Genomic DNA, 22459 nt, shown 5'->3' on the forward strand with positions numbered 1-22459 from the left:
GCGATTTGTCCCAATATCAGCTACCACTTTAGTCCTCCTTTACATTTCTTGTCCTGTTCACCCAATCTAACAAAGTATTATTTTTTATAGCATGTCCTCCCGGCAAGATTCACTTTGACTGCAACAAGCTCTCGCCTTGGAGTTCGCAAACCCCACTACAACGTACCTGTCAAACTCAGATTAGTGACCATGTATGTCTTCATTTTACCTATGACATGACCCTTTTATTCTTATTTTCCATAAATGAAACAGAGTAGCATGAGGCTCTTGAGATAAAAATTTGGATTGAGATGTCTTTTTATCCTTTCCTTTCTTTTAAAACTCATTTTCTTTTTTCCATCATTTTCTTCCTCATACCATTTTTCTATCCTACTTTTCTGTCTCATTTTATGCATTCATTTTCTATTCACTGACTTTTTTCTTTCTTTTCTTCATTAGGAAAGTCATAAGATTCCTGAATGTTTCTGTTATCATCCAGCATGGTGCTTTTCTGTTTAAAACAAAAACAGAAGATAATCTCAACTTTTCTTCTTTGCAAAATATCATGGAAATTCTCAGGCAACAAGCTATTAGCAAGATGAACATTATAGAATAACTAAGAGTGAAATGTGGGGCATTCTGATTGGAGATTAGTAAATATAATACCTATTTTCAAAAAAGAAAAAAAAATAGAATGGAGACAATTTCATGTCTTTGTTCAACTGTGCTACTATGCAAAGTCCTACAAGAGTAATGGAGGGAAAGACTCCCAGGGTTCAGTTCTCAGACCAGTGCTTTTCAACATACTCATCAATGATTTGGATATGGGTGTGAAAAGCGTACTGGACAATTTTGCAGATGACACCAAGTTATGGGGGAGTATGGTCACGCTGGAAGAAAGGCTGAGGATACAGGCTGACCTGGACAGGCTTGTAAGGAGGACAGGTCAAAACTTGATGATGTTTAACACTAAGAAATGTAAAGTGCTCCATCTGGGGAGAAATAATCTGCAATATACTTACAGGTTTGGCAGTGCCACACTAGCTAGCACTGCAGCTGAAAGAGACTTAGGGGTCATGATAGACCACTGAATGAACATGACCTACCAGTGCAGTGCTATAGCCAGCAGAGAGAACAATACACTGGCATGCATCAACCGGTGCATCTCGAGAGAGACTAAAGATGTCATCCTCCTGCTGTACTCAGCATTGGTGAGGTTGCAACTGGAGTACTGCATCCAGTTTTGGGCACCGTACTTCAAAAAGGATGTGGAGAAGCTTAAAAGAGTCCAAAGGAGGGCCACACGAATGATTAGAAGTTTGAAGAGCAGGCTATATGAGGAGAAGCTGAAGGACATGTGACTGTTCAACCTGGAGAGAAGAGTTAGGGGGGACTTGGTGGCAGCCTATAAGTATATAAGGGATGAACATCAGGGGCTGGAAGTGCATCTGTTCACCAAGGCACCCCAGGAGAAGACAAGGAATAATGGACATAAAACTGCTAGAAGATCACTTCAGATTGCATATAAGGAAAAACTTCTTTACAGTTTGATTGTCCGGAGTCTGGAATAGACTCCTTGCAGAGTTGGTCTGGAGATCTTCAAAAGATGACTGGATGCACACCTCTCTGGGGTCATCTGACCCTAGCATTTTGTTGTGCCTAAGAGCAAGGGGGCTGGACCTGATGATCTCGTGAGGTCCCTTCCAGCCCCAACTTCTATGAATCTGTGAATAATAGAGGATATGGAGGAAAACAGAGAAATAGACAAAAGGCAACGTGGAGTTTTTTTCAAGAAAGATCACATCAGATCAATTTCATATTCTATCATAGAATAACAGGACAATTCAGTGGATCTATTCTATTTAGATTAAGGAGAATCTCTGGAAGGGAAATTATTAGTTGAATGGAAGAAGATGGGGATTAATACTATAAACATAAAGGGGATAAAGAGTTGGCTAAAAGGGAGACTACAGTAAGTTATTTTAAAAGAAAAGTGGTCAGTTTGGAGAGAGTCTAATCAGACTGCGTCTCAGGATATGGTCTTAGGATCTACCTGTTTAATGTTTTCATTAACAAACTTAGTATAGGAACTAGATGTGTGCTGATGGAATTTGAAGATGACAAAGCTGCTGGGTAGTATGGGTGTGTGAAATGGGCTGTATTTGATTTGGATTTGGCCCAAACTGGGGACATTGATTCAACTTGTTGATTCGTATAACTGTCCCAATTTGATTCAGCAGAAACTGAAGATTCAATGCTTGATTCAGAGAATCAGAGATTTGGCCATAGGCACACTTTTAAATGTTTTTTCAACATAGGTCAAGGTACCATAGCTTGTGAATGGTGGATTATCCCACAGGAGTGCAGGGCGGCCCCCCACATTCTCAGTGGCAAACCTGGAAGTAGACCGGAAGTATTTCTGGTCCTTTTCCAGGTTCACCACTGAAAGCGCAGTCCCCCACCACATCCCTCTGGCTTAGTGATCAGCTATGGGGGGACCCTGGGTGCCCCCCCAGATCCAGGAGACACCAGTAACCAAGCCATGGGAGTGGTGGGGGGGGGCCCTGCATGCTCCCCAGTGGACCTGGAAGTGCTTCTGGTCCACTTCTGGGTCTGCTGCTGAGTGCGCTGGGGAGCCCCCTTGCACTTCTGTGGGACACTCCATGTGCCCCAGCATCACAGCATTCATGAGCCATCTGCTACCTAGAGGTATGCAGAAAAAACATTTAAAGCTGTGTCTGTGTCCAAATCGTCAAATCTTTCTGAATCTCTCCAAATCAATTCAGAGAGTTCCGATTCAATTCGGAGAGATTAAAGGGTCTCTTGATCTGATTCAGATTCGGAGATTCGGCCACTGAATCAGGCCAAATCTCCACCGAATCGAATCAGGGATCAAAGCTTCACACAGCCCTACTGAGTAGTACCAACATGGGAAGGTGCTGAGTAGTACCAATGCTTCTTATAATCATATAGGAAAAATTAGATAACTTTGTGGACTGGAACAGCAGAAATGTTATGAAGACTAATCCTAAGAACTTCTTTTGTAAGATGAGGACTGACAGGCTGAAGGCGGTGGAGGAAAAGAGGGTACTGGTTGTGCCTTTATCTCTCCTGCTCTTTACCTGTGGTATATTATAGGATTTTTAGCTGTTCATGGGTTGCTTTGTGCCTCTGGTGCATGAAAGGAGTTGGAGTGGATGATTTTTCAGACTCTTTGGACAAATACTTGCCTATATTCAGAGGACTGGATTCAGTGGCCTTGGAGAACATGACAGTTTTATGTCCCTATGTAAATGACTGGATTAGAAATTAAATACAGTTTCTGGGATGAGTGTTTGCAGAAGAAAAGGTAAAGTAGAAAATTCATAAAAGTAATATAAATTAAAATTTGTATTTATTTTCCTTAGTTCCAGCTGGAGTGCATCTCAGGTTGCGTATGTCCTTCTGAACTGATTGATGATGGCAGAGGGAAATGTGTTCAAGAGAAGGATTGTCCATGTATTCATAATGATAAATTTTATTCTTCTGGAACAAACATAACAGTGAATTGCAACACCTGGTAAGATATTGTGATCTTTCAGTCTCTCCTAATGTATTATTTTTTTTGTGGTGAACAAAGGATAATATTAGGATGTAAGAATTGCTCTTATGAGCAGCATGTAGATACACAAGCTTTAATTCTGAGGTCTATTCTAGTTGCCTTGTGACTGTGAAGGTTAACTGAAAGATTCCTTTCATGAAAACTTAGCTAATACCATAAATATTGAGGTAATAGTCTTTGTTCATCTTAGACAAAAGTAGGGCATTTTAAGAGGAATCACTGTAACTTTACTCAGAATCACTAACTTTGCACATCTTGAACCTAACTGCTTAATGAGCTAATGTAATCAGGACTCAACATGTTTTATACCCAACGGCTAACATCACATCTGGCCACCTTTGACACTTCTCAGTGCAAATGACTAGGCACCCATTTGTAGTAGGAGCAGCCTTTGGTGTAAGTCCAAAAGAAAGCTCAAACCCTTGCTTCTGGAGTGATAAAAAGATGCTCTGTCACCCCACTCGGCTACCCCACTGCAGCATCTCTTTGCAGTAGGCACCATTTATTGAATAAAAATGTCATTCTGGGGGTAAGACTGATAGCAGAACCAACAGCAAGCTAAGCAAAGCTAATAGCTATACTATAAACTTAATCATGGACTTAATTTTTAGTGCACTAGTCCCACATCATGACTGGTGAGGAGAGAGTGATTTGTAGTGCCCTACAACAGAGAGGTGCTTATAATACATGTTATAGACTCCATGTGGGTCAGGGAATTGCATGGTTCAGTGGTGTACCACACTCATTGAGTACGGGGGGGGGGCACCAGTCTGCTCACCCCACTCACCCCCATCCTCACATAGTTACATAGCTTAGTGTGGTGCTGCCTTACCCAGCTCCTATGGCTAGTTAAAGGCAGCCTCCCTGCCACTGCAAAGACTGCTGGTGTTGTTGGTGGTGAGGATCCTGGTGCCCCCTCATAGTCAATGTCTGGGACATGTGTTCTCCTTTCCCTGTCCTAGTTATGCTACTGTCATGCTTTGTCCTCACATTTTCAAACAATATATATAAGGATGAGATCTGAAAAATAAAATCTTTTACTCTACCCCTAGTACCTGCCAGAAAGGACATTGGACCTGCACTACTGGTAATTGCTTTGGGACTTGCAGTATATATGGAAGTGGCCATTATATTACCTTTGATGGAAAACAGTATGATTTTGATGGAGAGTGTGAATATGTGGCTGTTCAGGTAAGGTCCAGTGGGAGCAGGAAACAAAAGTGAAAAGTTGCTACAGAGCCTTTAACTACTTTTAGAAGATCGATCAGTTTGGTTCTAAGCTTACCTCCCTCACATCCTCTTTCTCTGAGGGCACAATTCATAGGCTTCTACTGAGCTAAATTCCATATTTGCAAAAGATCTGGGATGTGTGATTAAGCAAATGGGGTTTTCAGCTTGCTGAGTGAAAATCTCAGCTGATGAGCCAACTGCAGATTTTATGAAAATTAGCTAACTGGGGAATGAGAACTGTTGGCTAATCAATATTGTTCCAAAACAAGTGGCTGATTCTGAATTCCAAAAATGAATATATTCATTTTGGAATGTACGTCATTTTTTCATTGAATAGTTCTACTTATTTCTAGTATTTGGTAAACAAATTTAATATAGATAAATGGATAGATGTGCATATATTGATAATGTAGATACAGAAATTAGCCATCTGGCTACATCTGTCTAATTAGCAGTAATGCGCACATTAAGTGAGTAAGTTTAAAATATTTTTAGGTTAAAATAAGAAAAAATAAAGAATACGATTCCTTTTATTTATTTATATTGTATGCTTCTACTTTTAATAGGATTATTGTGGTGAAAAAAATTCCAGTGCTTCATTTAGTATCCTTACAGAAAATGTCCGTTGTGGAACCACAGGAGTCACCTGCTCAAAGGCTATTAAAATATTTTTAGGGGTGAGTATTGACAAGGGTGAATTCATACCTAGTAGGCGGCTAATCAAAACTGCCATGCATATGTGGAGGAATCCTTTGACATTACCCTTCAGAGGGGACCAAGTGGGGATGAAGGGATCTATTTTTTTGTTTTGTTTTTTCCTTTAATTCAACATGTTTTTTTCCTGCTGGGAAGGGGACAATGAATGGGTTTTGGAGACAGCCTGGGTCCCCCTTTTGAGTGAGGAAGTTTAGTTTGGAAGGAATAATAAGGGTGGGGGAGATTACCCAGAGTGAGGCAGGAGAGTGGGATGTTAGGGAACATAGTTTGTGGGGAAATTGTTGTGGCAGGATGTTAAGGAATACAGTTTCAGGGAAATAGTTGTTTTTATTGAATATGGGTTGGGAACTAAAGATGGGTTGGGCAGGGCCGGATATTCAACTTGGTCTGAGACAGGGGAGCAGGAGTGGGTGAAGTGGAGTGGTTTGCTCCTGAATTTGTTGTTCTTTTTTCTTTTCTAAGTGGAGGTTTTCTTATATTAATATTTATTTTGTTTCTATAATTTTTTTTCTCTTTTACTGAAAACTTCCCTGAGCCTTTTTGGGAAGGGCAGCATATAAATCTAACAAGTAAATGAATATCTAGTTCCTTAAGGCAAGTAAAATCTGAAGCCCACAGTGAAATGGGTTAGAATCAGTTACTGGAACTTCTTGCGGCTCCATTAAGGTCAATGGACCTATGTTGATTTTTGAAGTCAGCTCAGGGGTTTTTCATTGTTCCAAAGTCCATCACCTTCCCTCCTCTAATATCTTGTCTTGTTATAAGATATTACGGGTTGGGTCAATATTGACCTGGAAAGATGTGGGCATTGAAGTCCCAGGCTCAGTCCTTGGACCTGTGCTGTTCAGTGTCTTCATCAGTGACTTGGATGAGGGAGTGGAAAGCACTCTCTCCAAATTTGCAGCTGATACCAAATTATGGGATAAAGTTAACATACTACAGGATAGGGAACGAATCCAGGTGAATCTGGACACATTGGAAAAGTGGGCAGAACAGAATAGGATGCAGTTCAACAAAGACAAGTACAAAGTGCTGCACCCAGGGAGAAGGAATCACCAACACACCTATAGGCTGGGAGAGGACCTTCTCAACAGCACAGCAGCAGTGGAAAGGGAGTTGTTGAGACTAAGATGAACGTGAGTTGTCAAGTGATGAAGTGATCAACAAGGCTAACCACACTTTATCATGCATTAGCAGGTGCATAACGAACAGGCCCAGGGAGGTGATACTTCCCCTCTATGTGGCATTGGTCAGGCCACAGTTGGAGTACTGTGCCCAGTTTTGGGTGCCACACTTCAAGAGAGATGTGGACAATCTCGAGAGGGTTCAGAGGAGGACCACTTGTATGGTTACGGGCTTGCAGACAAAGCCATATGAGGAGAGACTGAGACCTGGATCTCTTCAGCCTCTGCAAGAGAAGGCTGAGAGGTGATCTTGTGGCTGCCTACAAATTCATGGGGAGAGGAGGGAAGGTACAGCAAGGAATAGGAGATGCTCTATTTACTAGGGCATCCCCTGGAGTAACTAGGAACAATGGCCGCAAATCGAGGGAAAGCAGATTTAGGTTAGACATCAGGAAGAACTTCTTTATGGTAAGGCTTGCCAGAATCTGGAATGGGCTTCCAAGGGAGGTGGTGCTCTCCCCTACCTTGGGGGTGTTTAAGAGGAGGCTGGACATGTGCCTGGCTGGGGTCATATAACCACACTGCTCTTTCCTGCTCATAGCAGGGGGGTGGACTCGATGATCTACTGAGGTCCCTTCTGACCCAAACATCTCTGAATCTATAATAACCAGTGCTATTGCAAACTTGCCCTTTTTATTTTTCAGAGGACTGAACTGAAGTTGCAGGACAAGGAACTTTATACAATTAAAAAAGATCATGATGAGCATGTGGATTATTGGGCTCGGAAAGTGGGTCTGTATCTTGTTATTGAGGCCAGCAATGGTTTGATGGTTATCTGGGATAAGAGGACTACTGTTTTCATCAATCTGACCCCTAATTATATGGTAAGTGACCCTTCTAAAATATAGTATAATGATTATGGCACACTATTATAACAAAAATGAGCAGTTACTTTGTAACTTTTCTGGATCCACGAAGTTTAAGGTTCAGATGCACAAAGGGCCTTAGGATGTGTGTAGATGAAATGGGGGCCCCAAAATGAAGTGGTGGGTTTTCAAAAAACACTGTTTCAGTTTAGGGCCCTTTAAACCCCTGTATCATGCACACATTGACATACCTGGCAGCAGGGAGGGGAGGGCAAGCTGCTGGTGGGCGGAGCGGTCCCTGGGTTGCAGGGGTGGAGGGACTGGTGCTTCCCTCTGCAGCAGCCGTGGCTCCCCCCCCCGAGGTGGCACCTGCCCACAGCACCCAGCTCGGGCAGTCCCGGGGGGCGCTGCAGCCACAGAAGGAAGTACTGGGCCCCCGTGCAACTCATGTATGAAGGCAGGCTCCATTGAAGGGGTGGGGGGAGAAATCAGGCTTATTGCTTTTTTTGGGTGGAGCCTGCCTTCCTGGGCTGCTGCAGGGCTTCCTGCAGAGGCCCTGTGCTGCATGGAGCCCGGTGCTTTGTTCCGTGGCTGTAGGAGCACTCAGAGGAGTTTTAGTTTGCTGCACTCCAAGTAATTTAAGGGACATTACACTGACGAATTTCCTACAGCGGCTGGAATTAATTCACAATACGCCACTGACATGTGCAAACACCAGCACCGTTAAAGTGGTGCAAAAGCATTTGCCTGCTTTAAGGTGTCTTGCACACAGGCCTGTTATTTCATCTTCCCATGGCATTAGGTGCAACAGTTTTCTAATAAGTAAGAACATGTTATAAAGAAGGTTGTGTTCAGTATTACCCAGGACACTTAAAAAAGGACAAAAAGAAATCATTTCAGCAAAAAAGATGTATGATGGATATAGACAATTTTCCTAACTATTAGAGCAGTGAAACACCACCACATGCTACTAAGGAACACTGTAGGATCTCCCACATTTGGGATTTTAGGAAGTGGGGTAGAAAAACATCTGATCCCATTTTCATGCAGGGGGTTGGACTACATATAGAGTTCAAGACCCTAAGGAAAGAACAAAAGAGGAAAAGTAAAATAGACACTGAAACTTCAGGACAGAAGACTTGGAGAACTGTTAGGCAGGATTCACTGGGAGGCAAGTCTGAGGGGAAAACATAGTCCAAGAGAGCTGGTTGTACTTTAAGAAAGCCTTGTTAAGAGTGCCGGAGCAAACTATCCCAATACAAAGAAAGAATAAGGGGTGTAGCAGGAGGCTGGCCTGGCTAAAAAGTGAACTTCATAATGAGCTGAAACTCAAAAAAAGATTCATAAAAAAAGTGGAAACTTCTTATTACCATAGAACTGAATAGGAGCATTGCATGAGCATGCAGGGAGAAAAATCAGGAATGCCAAGACACAATTTGAGATGCAACTAGCAAGGGGTATAAAAGGGAATAAAAAATATCTACAAGTATATCAGAAGTGAGATGAAGGCTAAAGAAAATATAGGTCCTTTACTGAATACAGAGGGCAATCCAGTAATGGATAATGCAGAGAAGGGTGAAGTTTTTAATGCCTGTTTTTTTACTTAAGTCTTTATAAATAAAATTGGCTACCAGATGACAAGTACAGTTGGCAGCAAAACAGGGGATGAGTTACTAAGCATAGAGTAGTGAAAGAACAGGTTCAGGATTGCTCAGGGTAGAAACAGACATCATTAAATGAAGTGGATTACCTGTGCTGGGATCTGTCCCAGTACAGCTGATCTGCTTGAGTGGGTGAAACACACATCACCCATTATCTCACCTGCTGTTGCTGCGAGACAATGGGTGACATTCCCATGGGGCATGATGAACCTGTGCACCCTGGGAATTCCCACATAGGATCAAATCCCTCTCGCCCTGGAAGTGCCTGTCTGGTGTTCCCCACTTACCAAGTCATGCCCCTTGGATCTCTGGGATGCATCTTGGTAAATGGGGAGAGTTGGGGTTTCTCTGCTTACCAATATGTGCCCCTGGGATTTCTGGGTTCCATTTTGGTAAACTGGGAAAGCTAGGCAGCTACTTCCAGGACTTGGGGAACCTGATTCTGTGCAGGAATTCCCCAGGGTGCACAGTATCAAAGCCCCACAAGCCCCTGGTGCACCTGGCTGGGATGGCTGGGGAGCACAGGTAGCTCTAGGCTTCAAAAATCCTCATGCGATAAAGTAAATAGACATCCACAGCTAAAGAGCAGCACAAATTGATATCAGCTTCATAATGGCCATGTATGTAGTATGCAAAGGGATATAGACATCTGTTTGCTTAGCTTGTTTGCCACCATAAACATTTTTATGATGGCACAAATGTGACAAAAGGGGATGTCTATTTCCATCTTTAGTGAAGCTTGATGTTTTGAAGTCAGCAGAGCTAGACAGCATGCACGCTAAGGTGCTGAAGGAATTGCCTGAAATACAATAACAAAACCGAGGGGTGTGCAACTGGGGAAGGAGACTCAGGCTTTGCCTTTGGAGGCAGGACATGCAAACATAGCCACCAGCACAGCTGGCAGTTTCACCACCACTGGCTGTACAGCAGTCTGCATATTGTCACTCCCCAGGGCACGGAGTAGCCCTGTTATGTTATGTTACGCTATGTTACTGAGATATTTTAAGAGTCATTGGCAATCATCTTGGAGAATTGTGGATATTTGAAGTCCCAGATGACTGTAAAATGGCAAATATAGTGCCCATCTTTAAAAAAGAAGGAGGATTCAGGACCAGTCAGTTCGACCTTAATGCTAAGACAGATTATGGAGCAGGTCATCAAGGAGTATATTTCTAACATCTGGAGAAGAAAAAGTTTATCAAGAACAGTCAGCATGGATTCATCCAGACCAAGTCATGCCTGACCAACCTGATTGCCTTGTACGATAAGGTGACAGGCTCTGTGGATAGTGGGAAAGTAGTAGATGTGATATAACTTAACTTTAGCAAGTCTTTTGATTCTGTCTCCTATCGTTATATGTGGATGAGTTGGGAATGATACAAACAAATCAAAATTACTCCAACTTTAACATTGAAGTTGAAGCAGTCAGCTGTTGAAGTTGAAGCAGTTTTTGCATTTGAATCCATGAGCAGCTCTGTGATTTTGAAAAGGGGTATGCAGATGGTGTGGTGCATCATCCCATGGAACACAGTCCATATCTTTCTCCAAGAAAACAAGAAACTAGAAACTAGAAGCTTTATTAGTATGGGGGGGTGTTAGGGCTATATTGTTTAGTTCCACATTGAAGCAATAACAAATATAACTTCACTGCAATGAGTTAAAAACATTCTACAGGGCTGTGGAATAGGAGCTTCATTACCAGGAGCAGCTAAGAGATTGCAGAAGAAAGGCTGACTTGAATAGTGGAACATCAAGCCTGTTAAATAGGAGAAAGGGTCTTTACTAGTACCAGTAGAATGAAGAGTTTAGAAGGAATCAGGTAGATTTTAATGAACCATTAATTCAGTTGATGCTCTCACTGCTGCCTCACTAGAAATGCTGCTGCCACTGCCAAGCAGTTGGTTTTAAACTTTGGGTGGAGCAGAAACCAAAGGGGAATGCAACTGCACCCCCCTCCCCCCGGATCTGCCCCTGTTTGCATCATTCCCAGCTTGTTTTGAAGCATTCCCCTTCTGAAATGGATCCAAATGTACATGTGTCTGTACCCTATGTTTTTTACTGCATTCTGACTAGATGGGTGTCAACTAACAAAAAGTCCTTGAGACCCCCAATATTAAGTTTTTGTTAATGTCTTACAAGAAATACTTTGCAATGTTGAAATATACCTTCAAGATAATAAGTCTAGTCATCAAGACCAACACTCGTTAGAAATAAACCCATACAAATAATATCTCAATGTTCCATGGACAAGATTTAAGTATCTGATTTTCATTTATGAGAGCAGTAATCAAAAAGCTTCTTGTTTGCCATTGTACAGGACTGAAAATTGTAGCCACTGTTTGGATCATTGCAAATGAAACATAAATAATCACACAAACACCCACTGGGGGACAGAGCTCAGGCCTGCCTCTGGCGAGGAGAGTTCCCAGCCCCAACCCTGCAAACCGGATGGAGGCTGGGAAGCTTGTTCCATACTCAGCTCCATGAGCACAGAGCTGGGTAGGGGACATGCTGGGGAGCTTGTTCCCTGCTCAGCTCCATCAGTGCAAAACACAGGGGAACAGTCTGGGGAACTTGTTCCCTGCTCAGCTGCACAGTGTGGAGCTGGAGGGGAACAAGCTCCCCAGCTTGCCCCTCCCTCTCCCCCCCCTCCCCCCAGCTCCATACTTGCAGAGCTGAGCAGAGGACAAGCTCCCCAGCTCAGAGCTGGGGGGGGAACAGGGTCCTCAGCCCCCACCAGCAGGGAGCTCCCAGTGCCTGCCCTGTACCATGGGGCCAGTGATGGAATACCCTTATCTCCCAGTACTTTTTTCATGGTCATTGAGCTGGTGCTGATGATAAGGGTCTCCCAACCCCCTGATCCCTGATCATGATTTCAGAGCAGGGGGCTTAGAGTTTCCTGCTGCTGGGGCAGGGAGGCACAGTCGCCACCCAGACTCCTGTGGTGGAGCCCTCCCTGGCAGCAGGCAGCTCCCAGGAGCAGGGAGCAATCTCCTACCCCCTGGTGGATGGCTGACCAAAAGCAGATTTGCTCTCCATTGGGAGTCTCTACATGAGCACTATTGTGACGTTACTAATTAAAAGTAAATTTGCTACTTGCATTTGCAGGTAGAAAATTTTCTTGTGATTAGCAAGGTTTAGTGCATAATAAGCATGTGTACATATAGACACACATGCTTACTTCACAGTAAACTATACTACTGCCCAGTTAAGCACCTCGTGTACACTTCCCCACTTCATTAGGAATCTGTGCTCACATACCAGGTTAAACTTGAAATATGACAATGTATTTTGAAAACAAACTTCATCTGCTTTTCAGGGCAAAGTCTGTGGTCTGTGTGGTAACTTTGATGACAACTCCAACAATGACTTCACAACAAGGAGCAGGCTGCTTGTACACGAACCTCTGGAGTTTGGGAATTCTTGGAAACATGACCCCATGTGCCCTGATGTGACAGCAGAGATCCAACCCTGTGATGTGGATCCTCATCGACATGCGTGGGCAAAGTTCAAATGTAAGCTTATCAAGAGTGACACCTTCAAAAGCTGTCATGCCAAGGTAAGCAGTGCAAGTGAACCGTTGCCTGGGTAGGTGGTCCAGAGGAGGCTAGATGTGCAAAACTGTAGGCATATATAATCAGGATAGTCCCAGGCTATGCCTATACTGCCACTGGAGGTGTGATGGCATCACAAACAGACATTTTCAAGCTTGCTTAGCTAGAGTATCAATCACAGTGAAGCTGTGGCAGCACAGCCTTGGGCATGGGCTATACAGACCTGCCTTAGGATATGAACAGGCAAAGTTTTTACCATAGGTGAGCCAACTCTGTGGTAACTTTCTATGCCTCCACTATTACACCACAATAAGAAACTAAAGCATTGTAACTTTCATCTTTTTGCATGGAGCGCTAAACTGCCATCTGTAATAGGGTAAGCAAGTGCACATGAGAAGTTACCCCTGAGCAGCTGACATGCATTAAAGAAGTTGTCAGTCCCCTATTCTTGGTTATTGTAAAATTACTCAGGCAGCCAATGTAGCTTCATTCCTGTTGGTAGCTAGCTGGCAGAAAAATGTGCTGCAATCATGTTTTTAATGAGAATGTAGATAAAACTTAAGGCGTTATAATTTTTGAAAATGTTAATTATAGAATGCAATTCAAGGTTAGGTGTTCAGGTGTCTACAACTTCTTGCAATCGTTCATTTGAAGATTTGTTATATTTTCATACATTGGACTAAAGTGTCCATTTCCTTCACTGTGAGAGTAATTCCACTCATGGGCTTCCTAAGAAATTACTCCAAAGCAAAACTATTACCAAATCACATGCAGTAAGCAGCTTCTAGAAGATTTCTGAGATTCCAAGCTGAAAACATAATTATGATGCTAACTGGGACACTGTTTCTTCCCAGGTGGACCCAGCTCCATTCTATGAAGCTTGTGTTCATGATGCCTGCTCCTGTGACAGCGGTGGAGACTGTGAATGCTTTTGTTCTGCAGTTGCTGCCTATGGTCAAGCGTGTATTAAAGCTATGGCATGTGTCTTCTGGAGAACTCCTGATATATGCCGTGAGTAATCTTTAAATATTACTGAGAGTAATGTTACTGACGGTGACTATACTTAGAATGCTGTCATAGAGGTTTCAATCACTGCACAAGTGTCCTAGCACAGGGTTGTATACTGTAGCACTGAAAGCATTCACAGTGACATGGCTCAAGATCTCAGTACAGAATGGAAACAACAGGCACCTATGCACCTGCCTGATGCCTGCTCTGACACATGCTAATTAACACGCGTCAGAGCAGACTCAATTAATTGGGTCTGCTGGAGCATGCATGTGCTGATGGAAAATTTAAGAAAGGTTTGTTTTTGTTCTGACTGGGTTGAGGGGTGGGGGGAATTAAAATGTTGAAACTGCTAGAGAGACAGCAATTCTGAGTTGTGATCTTGAATAGTTAGCACAAAAATTTCTTGTTCAGTCAGTAATGTATCTTACTCAAGCAAATTGTGCTTCATTTTCCCCTATAAACTAGTGACTCTATTATGACCTGCTGTATATGACTCTAGATGCAAGTCAAACTGACTTGAACTTAATAGCCTTTAAACAGTTTTCAAGTATCCAGAGAAGGCCAACATTTTTGCAGTATTTCAACAGATAGCCCAAATTCAAATCACTATTGACTCTTAATAGTTTTGTGATTTCAGTAATTTATTTCACCCTGAAGGCTTTCATGTGGTCTGTGTTGAAGTTGAGTTGAAAGAAAGTCTAGATCCTAGTGGCAAAGAGAATTATAGCAATGCACCATGTAATCCTTTGGCTGGTCTCACTGGGGATGGAAATGGGATCCTCACCTGGCAACTATAGGTTTCAATGATATCTGTTTTCTCTATCAGCAATATTTTGTGATTACTACAATGCTCGTAATGAGTGTACATGGCACTATGAGCCTTGTGGCCGTGAAATTAAGACCTGCAAGATTATTACTAATCCCAGTAGCAACTTCTCAGTCCCGTTGCTGGAAGGTAAGCAACTCTCTGCTGTTTTGTATTTTAATAAAGGTTTTTTTGGGGGGTTTAAAGTACCAAATGATGGGCTTGCTTATCAAATTGATTGGCTGGACATTTCTAAGGCCCTAATTTTGAATAATAAAATGGGGATGATTTACTCATCAGTAGTTGACTATAGTGATCATACTGACTACTGAGTACCATTTTAAGAGCACGTCAGGGAGAAGCAAACACTTTTCATGGTAAAGTAAATTAAAATTTTATTACTGAATTATTTCTTTTTAAAATATTAATGTTTTTATTTGTCAGATGGACTCTACTGTGACATACACATCGTAAAGCATTTCTTTATTGCTAAATAGGAAATGAATATCAGGCCCATTCCTTTTGGTTATTAGTGACTTCTTAAGAAGAACCTAATGTCTCCACTATTGATGCCAGCCAAATGATATTTGGAGGCTGGCATTTATGATTTTTCCAATGTTTCATTCTGAATTCTTATTCAGGGGTTAGATACATGATACACAGGCAAATCAGGTCAGTTCTGTGCCATAGGCAGCAGTGGCACATACGGCTGGACCATCTGCTGCATTGCTGGTAGCAGTGACTCTTCAAGTCACTCGCTGTGGTGGTGACTATTTTTGTGCTCCCAAAAAGCCTGAGGCTGCTGCCCCACATGCCTTCCTCCAGTCAGGGTGAAGTTACATGTTACACTTAGACCATACTAAGAACACTTAAAATGTGAGTATCCTCATTAATTTGTTCTAAGTGGTCTCTTAGTATCCCAAAGTTATGCCACTTCAGGTGAGGGTCAATTCTGGGCAGTGCTACCTAGCACATGTTAGAGTAAGTTCACTCTGCCCCATGGAAATAAAACAAGCAAATTGCATTCCCCCAGTATCCCACCAGAATGCACCACTGCAAGCCTCCCACCACAGGTCCCCATGGGTCCCAGGGACAGAGACCAGGTGCCCTGGCTTATAGCCACGCATTTGCTCGACAGCCCTCCAATGGCAAGTCAGAGTGGTGCAGGCAAGAAATGATGATAAGCCTTAATGTGTAACTTCTCACAGCATATTCTAACTTTAACACTGGTTAACATTTGACACATTTAGTATGATCTAAATGTAACATGTAACTTCACCCTGAATTACACTACTGTCATGACATAAAGTTAAGCCATATTATACCATCTTCATGCCTGTGCAAAGGGCAAATGTAAAAATATACAGGGGCTTTAAACGCCCCCCCCCCCGAAGTGCTGGGATGCTGGGAATAGGAGAGGCAGCCATTGACGGGGCTGAGAGGGTGGGTGGGTGATGGGGGCTTGTGGCAGAGCCCCACACACACAGCGCGGGGCAGTGCAGGGTAGCGAGGATCTCCCCACCTGCCTGGCAGCAGCTGGAGAGTGTGGGACTTTCTTTTTTTTAAGAGCCGGGACACTAGGGCCGGGCAAAGCAGCCATTGATAGGGCTGGGAAAGCGGGTGGGGGAAGGGGCCTGTTTGATTCAGAGATTCGGCCAATTCAGCAGTGGCCATATCTCCAAATCAGATTTGGCTGAATCGATTGGGACAGTGATTCGAATCACCGAATCAAATCACTGTCCCCTGAATTGACCGAATCCAAAGCAAATACTACCTGTTTCACACAGGCCTAGTAAAAATGTATTTTCATATGGAGGATTTGAGGCAGCTATATTCCTTATAATTTCTATAAGGAAATTAAAATATCTGTGACATGGTCTGGTTTATCTATCAAAATAGTATGAAAAAACTATTTCTAACATTTTGGTGAATAAATGGAACGTCTATTATGAACTTAAGTTACCTTCATGCTTTTAACAAATTATCCTATTGGGAATGTGATTAAATGTGTATGGAAGTATTGTGCAAAAATGTGTCTCGTATATTATAATGAAAACTGGGTTTCTTCAAACCGCACAACCCTGATACTGTTGATAGATCCATGGGGAATATTCAGCATGTTCAGTGAACAACTGAAATCCACTGGTTTGAGTGGACTACATGAAAATGTTTACACCTACTAATATTAAAAAAATCACTGTTTATGGTTAATAGGTTGTTACCCCAGCTGCCCTCCAGAGTATCCCATTTATGATGAGTATTCCAAAAAATGTGTGACAGAAGATCACTGTGGTTGTTATATGAATGGAACGTATTACCCACCATCCACAGAAGTACCCACAATAGAGAACTGTAAAAGATGGTATGTAGAAATAAAACACTGCCACTGCATCCTTGCTACCTGAATCAGGAAAGCATCTAAGTGTGTGCTGATACTGAATAGACTTTAATAGATCTTAAACACCTGCTTAAATACTATTACGTTTAGTGTTGTCAGTTTAATTTTAAAATGGCTTTTAATAGTACAGACTAGCGAATTGCCTGTCAAGCATGACAGGGGAGGTGGCAGGGGGGCGGGGGATACAGTACTGCTACTCACCACCCTGTGCTGCCACTACCTCCCAGGAGCAGGGGTGGGGTAGCTTGCCCCACCATCCCCTCTGTCCCCCTCCACCAGCACCCTGCACTGCGGCCGCATCCAAGGGATGGCTTTGCCCCTCCTCCCCCTGGCCTTGCTTCTTGGAGGTGATGGTGGTGCAGGGTGCTGGCAGTGCGGTGCTGACCTTGCCCCCCTGCTCTGTCCCCTCCCCATCCCTGCCAGCATGGCAGCGCTCCGCCATGCCAGTCCGTCCCCGCCATCCCTCTCTGTTGGGGATGAAGCGTCATCATGATGGCGGGGACAGAGATGGGTAGTGCCACCGCTGTCTCCAAGGAGCAGGGCCAGGGCGGGCCCCGCTCTTTCCCCTCAGTCCTTACTGTCATGGCGGTGCTCCACCATGTGTGTCTGTCTGTGCAGAGCATTCTGATTGGTTGTTTCAGTCAGCATTTTGATTGGCTGCTGAGACAATCAGCGTGCTCCAAAAGCATTACAGACAGACAGATGGACTAAGGGTTTTATTATATTAGAATTATGGACAAGATCTACAGGAACTATATATCAGTCTATCTCCATATAACTGTGGTGCAATACCAATTTAGCCAAGGTAAAAGTCAAACTGTAGAATAAGTCTGTGAGGTACTATACTTAGTATAGTAACACTGTAGTTAGTCTTTTGTGTGTGTGTAGCTGTTAACAGAATCCTGAAGACCTCAAAAACTGGAAATAAATAATGGGGGAAAAAGAGAAAAAACGTATCTTTTTCAAGTTCACCAATTCCCTGCACTCTTTAGTTCTGGTTGCTTGCGGGGTCTTTTACACAGCACCACTTTATACTTTGGCTGTAAAACTGAAAGGCTGTGCCTGAAACTATTTTCAGTCCAGCTATTGAGCAAGTCCAGATATCAATTTGACTGTTTCCTTTTCATAATGTTGTCAAAAATACCATTAAATAATACTTTAATAATATTTATATAGTGTGTCTCTGCTGACGCTTAAAGAGCCAAGGGCCATTTGCCTAACATGCCTTAGAGCAGCTTTTATCATAGCTAGAACTAACTGGAAATCTCTGCAGCACTGTGCTCTCTAGACAGACTCTGTTTCACCATTAGCATACTCCTAGTTGTACTCTGCCAAACAGAGAGAGGCTGTGCAGAAAAATGAAGCAAAGTGATTTAAGGGTGCATGTGTTTTTCCTTATGCTCCATCACGTTCCCTAAGGTCAGCCAAGAGTGACCTCCTACAAGGACCATCAGTATGCCAAGTCTACTTGGTGAAAAAACAGAAAGGGTCATTATCAGTACTTACTCCTCAGCTCTGCAACTTCTTCCCTCTTTACACAATTTGTGAGGGAAAGAGACTAATTATCTCAAGAATAACTATTAGAAGTGAGTTGGTTGTAATATTTAAAAATGATAATCATGATATCAGAGCAAATCCCCTCCAAAGAACTATCCAGTCACACTGAAATGAAATTTTGAATGATTAAAATAATTGTAAATATTCCTAAGAAATAACTACAGTGATAGCTGTTGGGCTGCATGATTTTCACTTATTTTTTTCTTTTTAGTGTCTGTGTTTCATCAGGAAAGATTACCTGTACAACTGTCCCAGGTAAAGAAAATTTCTTTTTTTCCCCCTGCAAACAGAAAAGGGTAAGAAAACAATGACATCCGTCTCCTCTGTATGATCATTACAAAATCCACATCAGATTTTGTAATGATCAAGAATGACTCACAGGCGATCAAGGCCGGATTGTGGCAAAAGATTATTTGACAGCACTTTTTAACCTTATAGTTAGTCCTATTGGGTGCCTATACATAAGCAAGGAGGCTGCTCTGATGTGCTGTAATTACAGTACATTGGAGCAGACTCAATTCATCAAGTTTGCTGGAGCATGGTAATTACTGCACTCCAGCAGCTTCCCACACCTTGTGTATCACCTCCTCTCTCCTCCCCCGCTTCAAAATGGCAGCGGGGGTGCTTTATCTAAAGCTCATTCAACAAATTATAGCTATCACTGTAGTTATTTCTTAGGAATATTTACAGTTATTTTAAACACACTGTTTGCAGGGTACTGTTTGCATTCAGCAAGTTTTAGATAAAGCACCTCCACCACCATTTTGAAGTGCAGGGACACTGATACATAAGACACTCTGGGTGCCTTAATTAGAACAGCTCTCTTCAATTAAAGCCCTCCCACCCCCCTGCCCCAGATCACACTTATAAACAACCTAAGAATCTAAGGAATGTAGCAAAAAAAGAGTGAAATAAGACTACTTTCTGATTATATCTGTGACACCTGTCCCTTCCTTTCAGGTTTTTTGGGTAATGTTCCCCTCCCCACTTATTCAAATGTCCTAATGTTGAGTCCAATACACTACACTGGGAACTGTTTTATTTATCTACTTTTAAATAAAAATCTGTTCTTGAGAGTCATTTTATGTACCTCACCTACATAGGGCTTTATTGTTACATAAGTTGTGGCTTCCTCCTAAATGTCATTATAAATCAATGATGATTCCTGGCTCATCTTCAGACATAACCATTATAGCTGCACACATCACATGTTCAAAAAAAATTTACACCAGGCAATTTTGTAAATGTTTAGGTCTGTGATTGTACTTGACCATTTTTTAGCAGAACACAACTCCACAATAAGTTCTTTCTTGCAGGCTGCCCATGCATCATCGGTGGAAAAATCTATAATGTAGGAGAGATAGTTGAACTAACCAGGAATGGATCAGAATGTATGGAGTATGTATGTGGAGAAAATGGGTCTGCAGTTCTTGAAAGGATCTACCCTTGTTCAACACCCCATTCTCCTGCATCTACACCTACAACCTATCCTAGTACCACAGGTAAAATTTCAGCTAGGTTGCATATCAGCTTCTAAAGTTTCCTAAATAGGTTCAGAGCTATTTGGCGTCTCATACTTTACATGATTACTATTATAAATCCAATGCGATGCAGCACAGAGAGAAGTTGCCTTAGTGTTTCAGTGGAAGACTATGAATTAAAGGGTCTCAGCAGAGGTAGTGAGGCAGTGAGGAAGCACATAGCCAGGAAAATGATGACCTCTCATGTCCAGTCCTTGTCACTCTCCTGCCCCTGCTGCAGCAAATTGTTCAGGGCAAAGATTGGGCTTGTAAGTCACCTGCATACCCATACAACTTAGCCTCTATCCCGCCTTCTCTCTTTTTCCTCTCACTTCTTTCTCCTTTTTCCTCTCTTTCTCCCTTTCTCTTTTCTCCTTCCCTTTTTCCTTCATGCTTCCTTTCTCTTGTCTCCCCCCACTACCACCCCCCACTGGATGTGGTCATCTTTACTTGTGAAGGACGAACAGCAATGAATTAAATGGACTTGTCTTATTTCTGTGTTATTTTTAAATACTGTTTTAATTTCCCTGCATCTCTTAAGATTATATCGTAATATTGGTTAGTTTTTCCTATTACAGTTCCCACAACAGCCTCAACAAGTACAGCTACAAGTAAGTTTCTTATTAAAGAAATTCTTCATATTAGGTCTTCCTGATTAAGGGAAAGGGAAGACAAAGAGGTAACTATGCAGCACAGACATACATTTTAGCTTTAGAATAGAAAGAATGTATGGGTTATTTTAGAGAGAAGGGTGGATTTCATTAGTTTGAAAAAAGCTTCTAATGCCACTTATGCAAAAAACCCAATACAATATAGATTCAATTACTGTGTTCTTGATTCAGTTAAAATCTTGTGTTGCAATATATATTTTCATTGCCTAAAAGATGATTACATTCAAACTAGGTCTCTGAATTTTATATCTGTTTTTAAGAGATTTCAAGATGCCATATTTTCAATTTTCCTTGCAGTTACATGCTATGAAGAATGCAGCTGGACTAAGTGGTATGATGTCAGTAAACCCACAGAGGGTGAAGATGGTGGTGAATATGAAACCTATGATGCAATAAAGAATAAAGATGGAGCTGGTTTCTGTGATGCTCCACATAACATTGAGTGCAGGCCCCAAAACGGATTTAATTTAAGCCTAGGAGATGTGGGCCAGAAAGTGTCATGTAATATTACTTATGGGCTCATATGTAAAAATAAGGAACAAGACGAACCCTGGATCCCTTGCTATGACTATGAGATTCGGATTTATTGCTGTAAAAAGAATCCTGGCTGTACTTCATCTACCACATCGAGACCCACTCCAACCACAACCACACCAACACCCACTTCAAGCACCACTAGCAAACCGACCACAACCATTAGCACAACAATACCTACGGTTACGACAACAACACTTTCAACATCGATTACAACGCAGACACCGACACCAACTACCACACTAATACCTACACAAACAAGTGCTCCAAGATCAACACCTACAACAATCACAACCACTACAATAGTACCAACACCTACACTGACCAGAACTACTACATCAACTCCAGTCACCATTACCACACCAACACCTACACCAACCTTCACGATGACTCTAACAACAGCACCAGGCAGTACTACTATTCTGACACCCACACCAACCACCATTACTACATCTACGCAAACACCCTTCACAACAACTCGTCTTCCAACTACAACTAGTAGCACTCCAGCAACGCCAACCACCACCACTACCACCCTGACACCCACACCTACCACCACTGTCACACCAACTCCAACAACCTCCATGAGTGCAACTACAGGTATGAGATGGGTAGATGCTGCATGTGCTTATTTTCTTGTAATTGAAACCCCACTAGCAAAAAGTAGTGTATTCTGGAGACATCAAGAAATATGGTAAGAGAAATCACCATGAAACTATTCCTGATTTAGCTGGTTAATCCATGGTGACATGATTTGGTAACTGGGTAGTATTAGATGATCATAAATGGCGGTTCCTCCTTTGCCCAGGTTTATCTTGAGCCTAGGCCAATTTCATTGTGCCCCCCACTCCATATGTACACTTTCTCACAATTGATGCCCCCTCTGTCCTGGTCATATGCTTTGGGAGTGAGGAAAATGTGGATTGCTTTAATCTTGCTCAAAATGGGATGAGGATTGCTTTGTGAATCTGGCTTAAAATGTTCTCTGATGTAATGTAAATGTACAGAATATTAGCTAGGAAGCAGTAGAAATTCTACCCTTTCACTGGTTGAACTTTTGATTTTACACTCTTGTTGTTACATTCACCTTTCTTCATGTCTACATGATGTAATGTTATATTATATATATCACTTCTGATGTAAAAGAATTGTAAACTGTATTAGAGAGACTAAGGTGCATCTTGGCAAAGTCATGCTTAAGTCACTCTCAGCTGGACAACTTCACTTCCCA

General features: G+C 42.3%; 1 protein-coding gene across 1 annotated transcript in view; it reads left to right on the forward strand.

Annotated features, from left to right (window-relative positions):
- MUC2 (mucin 2, oligomeric mucus/gel-forming) overlaps positions 1-22459 on the forward strand; it is an 88657-nt gene that overhangs the window by 23687 nt on the left and 42511 nt on the right. Inside the window, 12 exon segments of the mRNA XM_090034616.1 lie at positions 661-911; positions 3387-3538; positions 4633-4771; positions 5377-5487; positions 7356-7535; positions 12498-12737; positions 13587-13743; positions 14570-14698; positions 16763-16910; positions 18715-18758; positions 19820-20005; positions 20992-21828. Of these exon segments, the coding sequence (XP_089890742.1) occupies positions 661-911; positions 3387-3538; positions 4633-4771; positions 5377-5487; positions 7356-7535; positions 12498-12737; positions 13587-13743; positions 14570-14698; positions 16763-16910; positions 18715-18758; positions 19820-20005; positions 20992-21828 (2574 nt within the window).

The sequence above is a fragment of the Crocodylus siamensis genome, chromosome 2 (assembly GCF_052110815.1).
Source record: "Crocodylus siamensis isolate JL-2025a chromosome 2, ASM5211081v1, whole genome shotgun sequence".
Classification (NCBI taxonomy): Eukaryota; Metazoa; Chordata; order Crocodylia; family Crocodylidae; genus Crocodylus; species Crocodylus siamensis.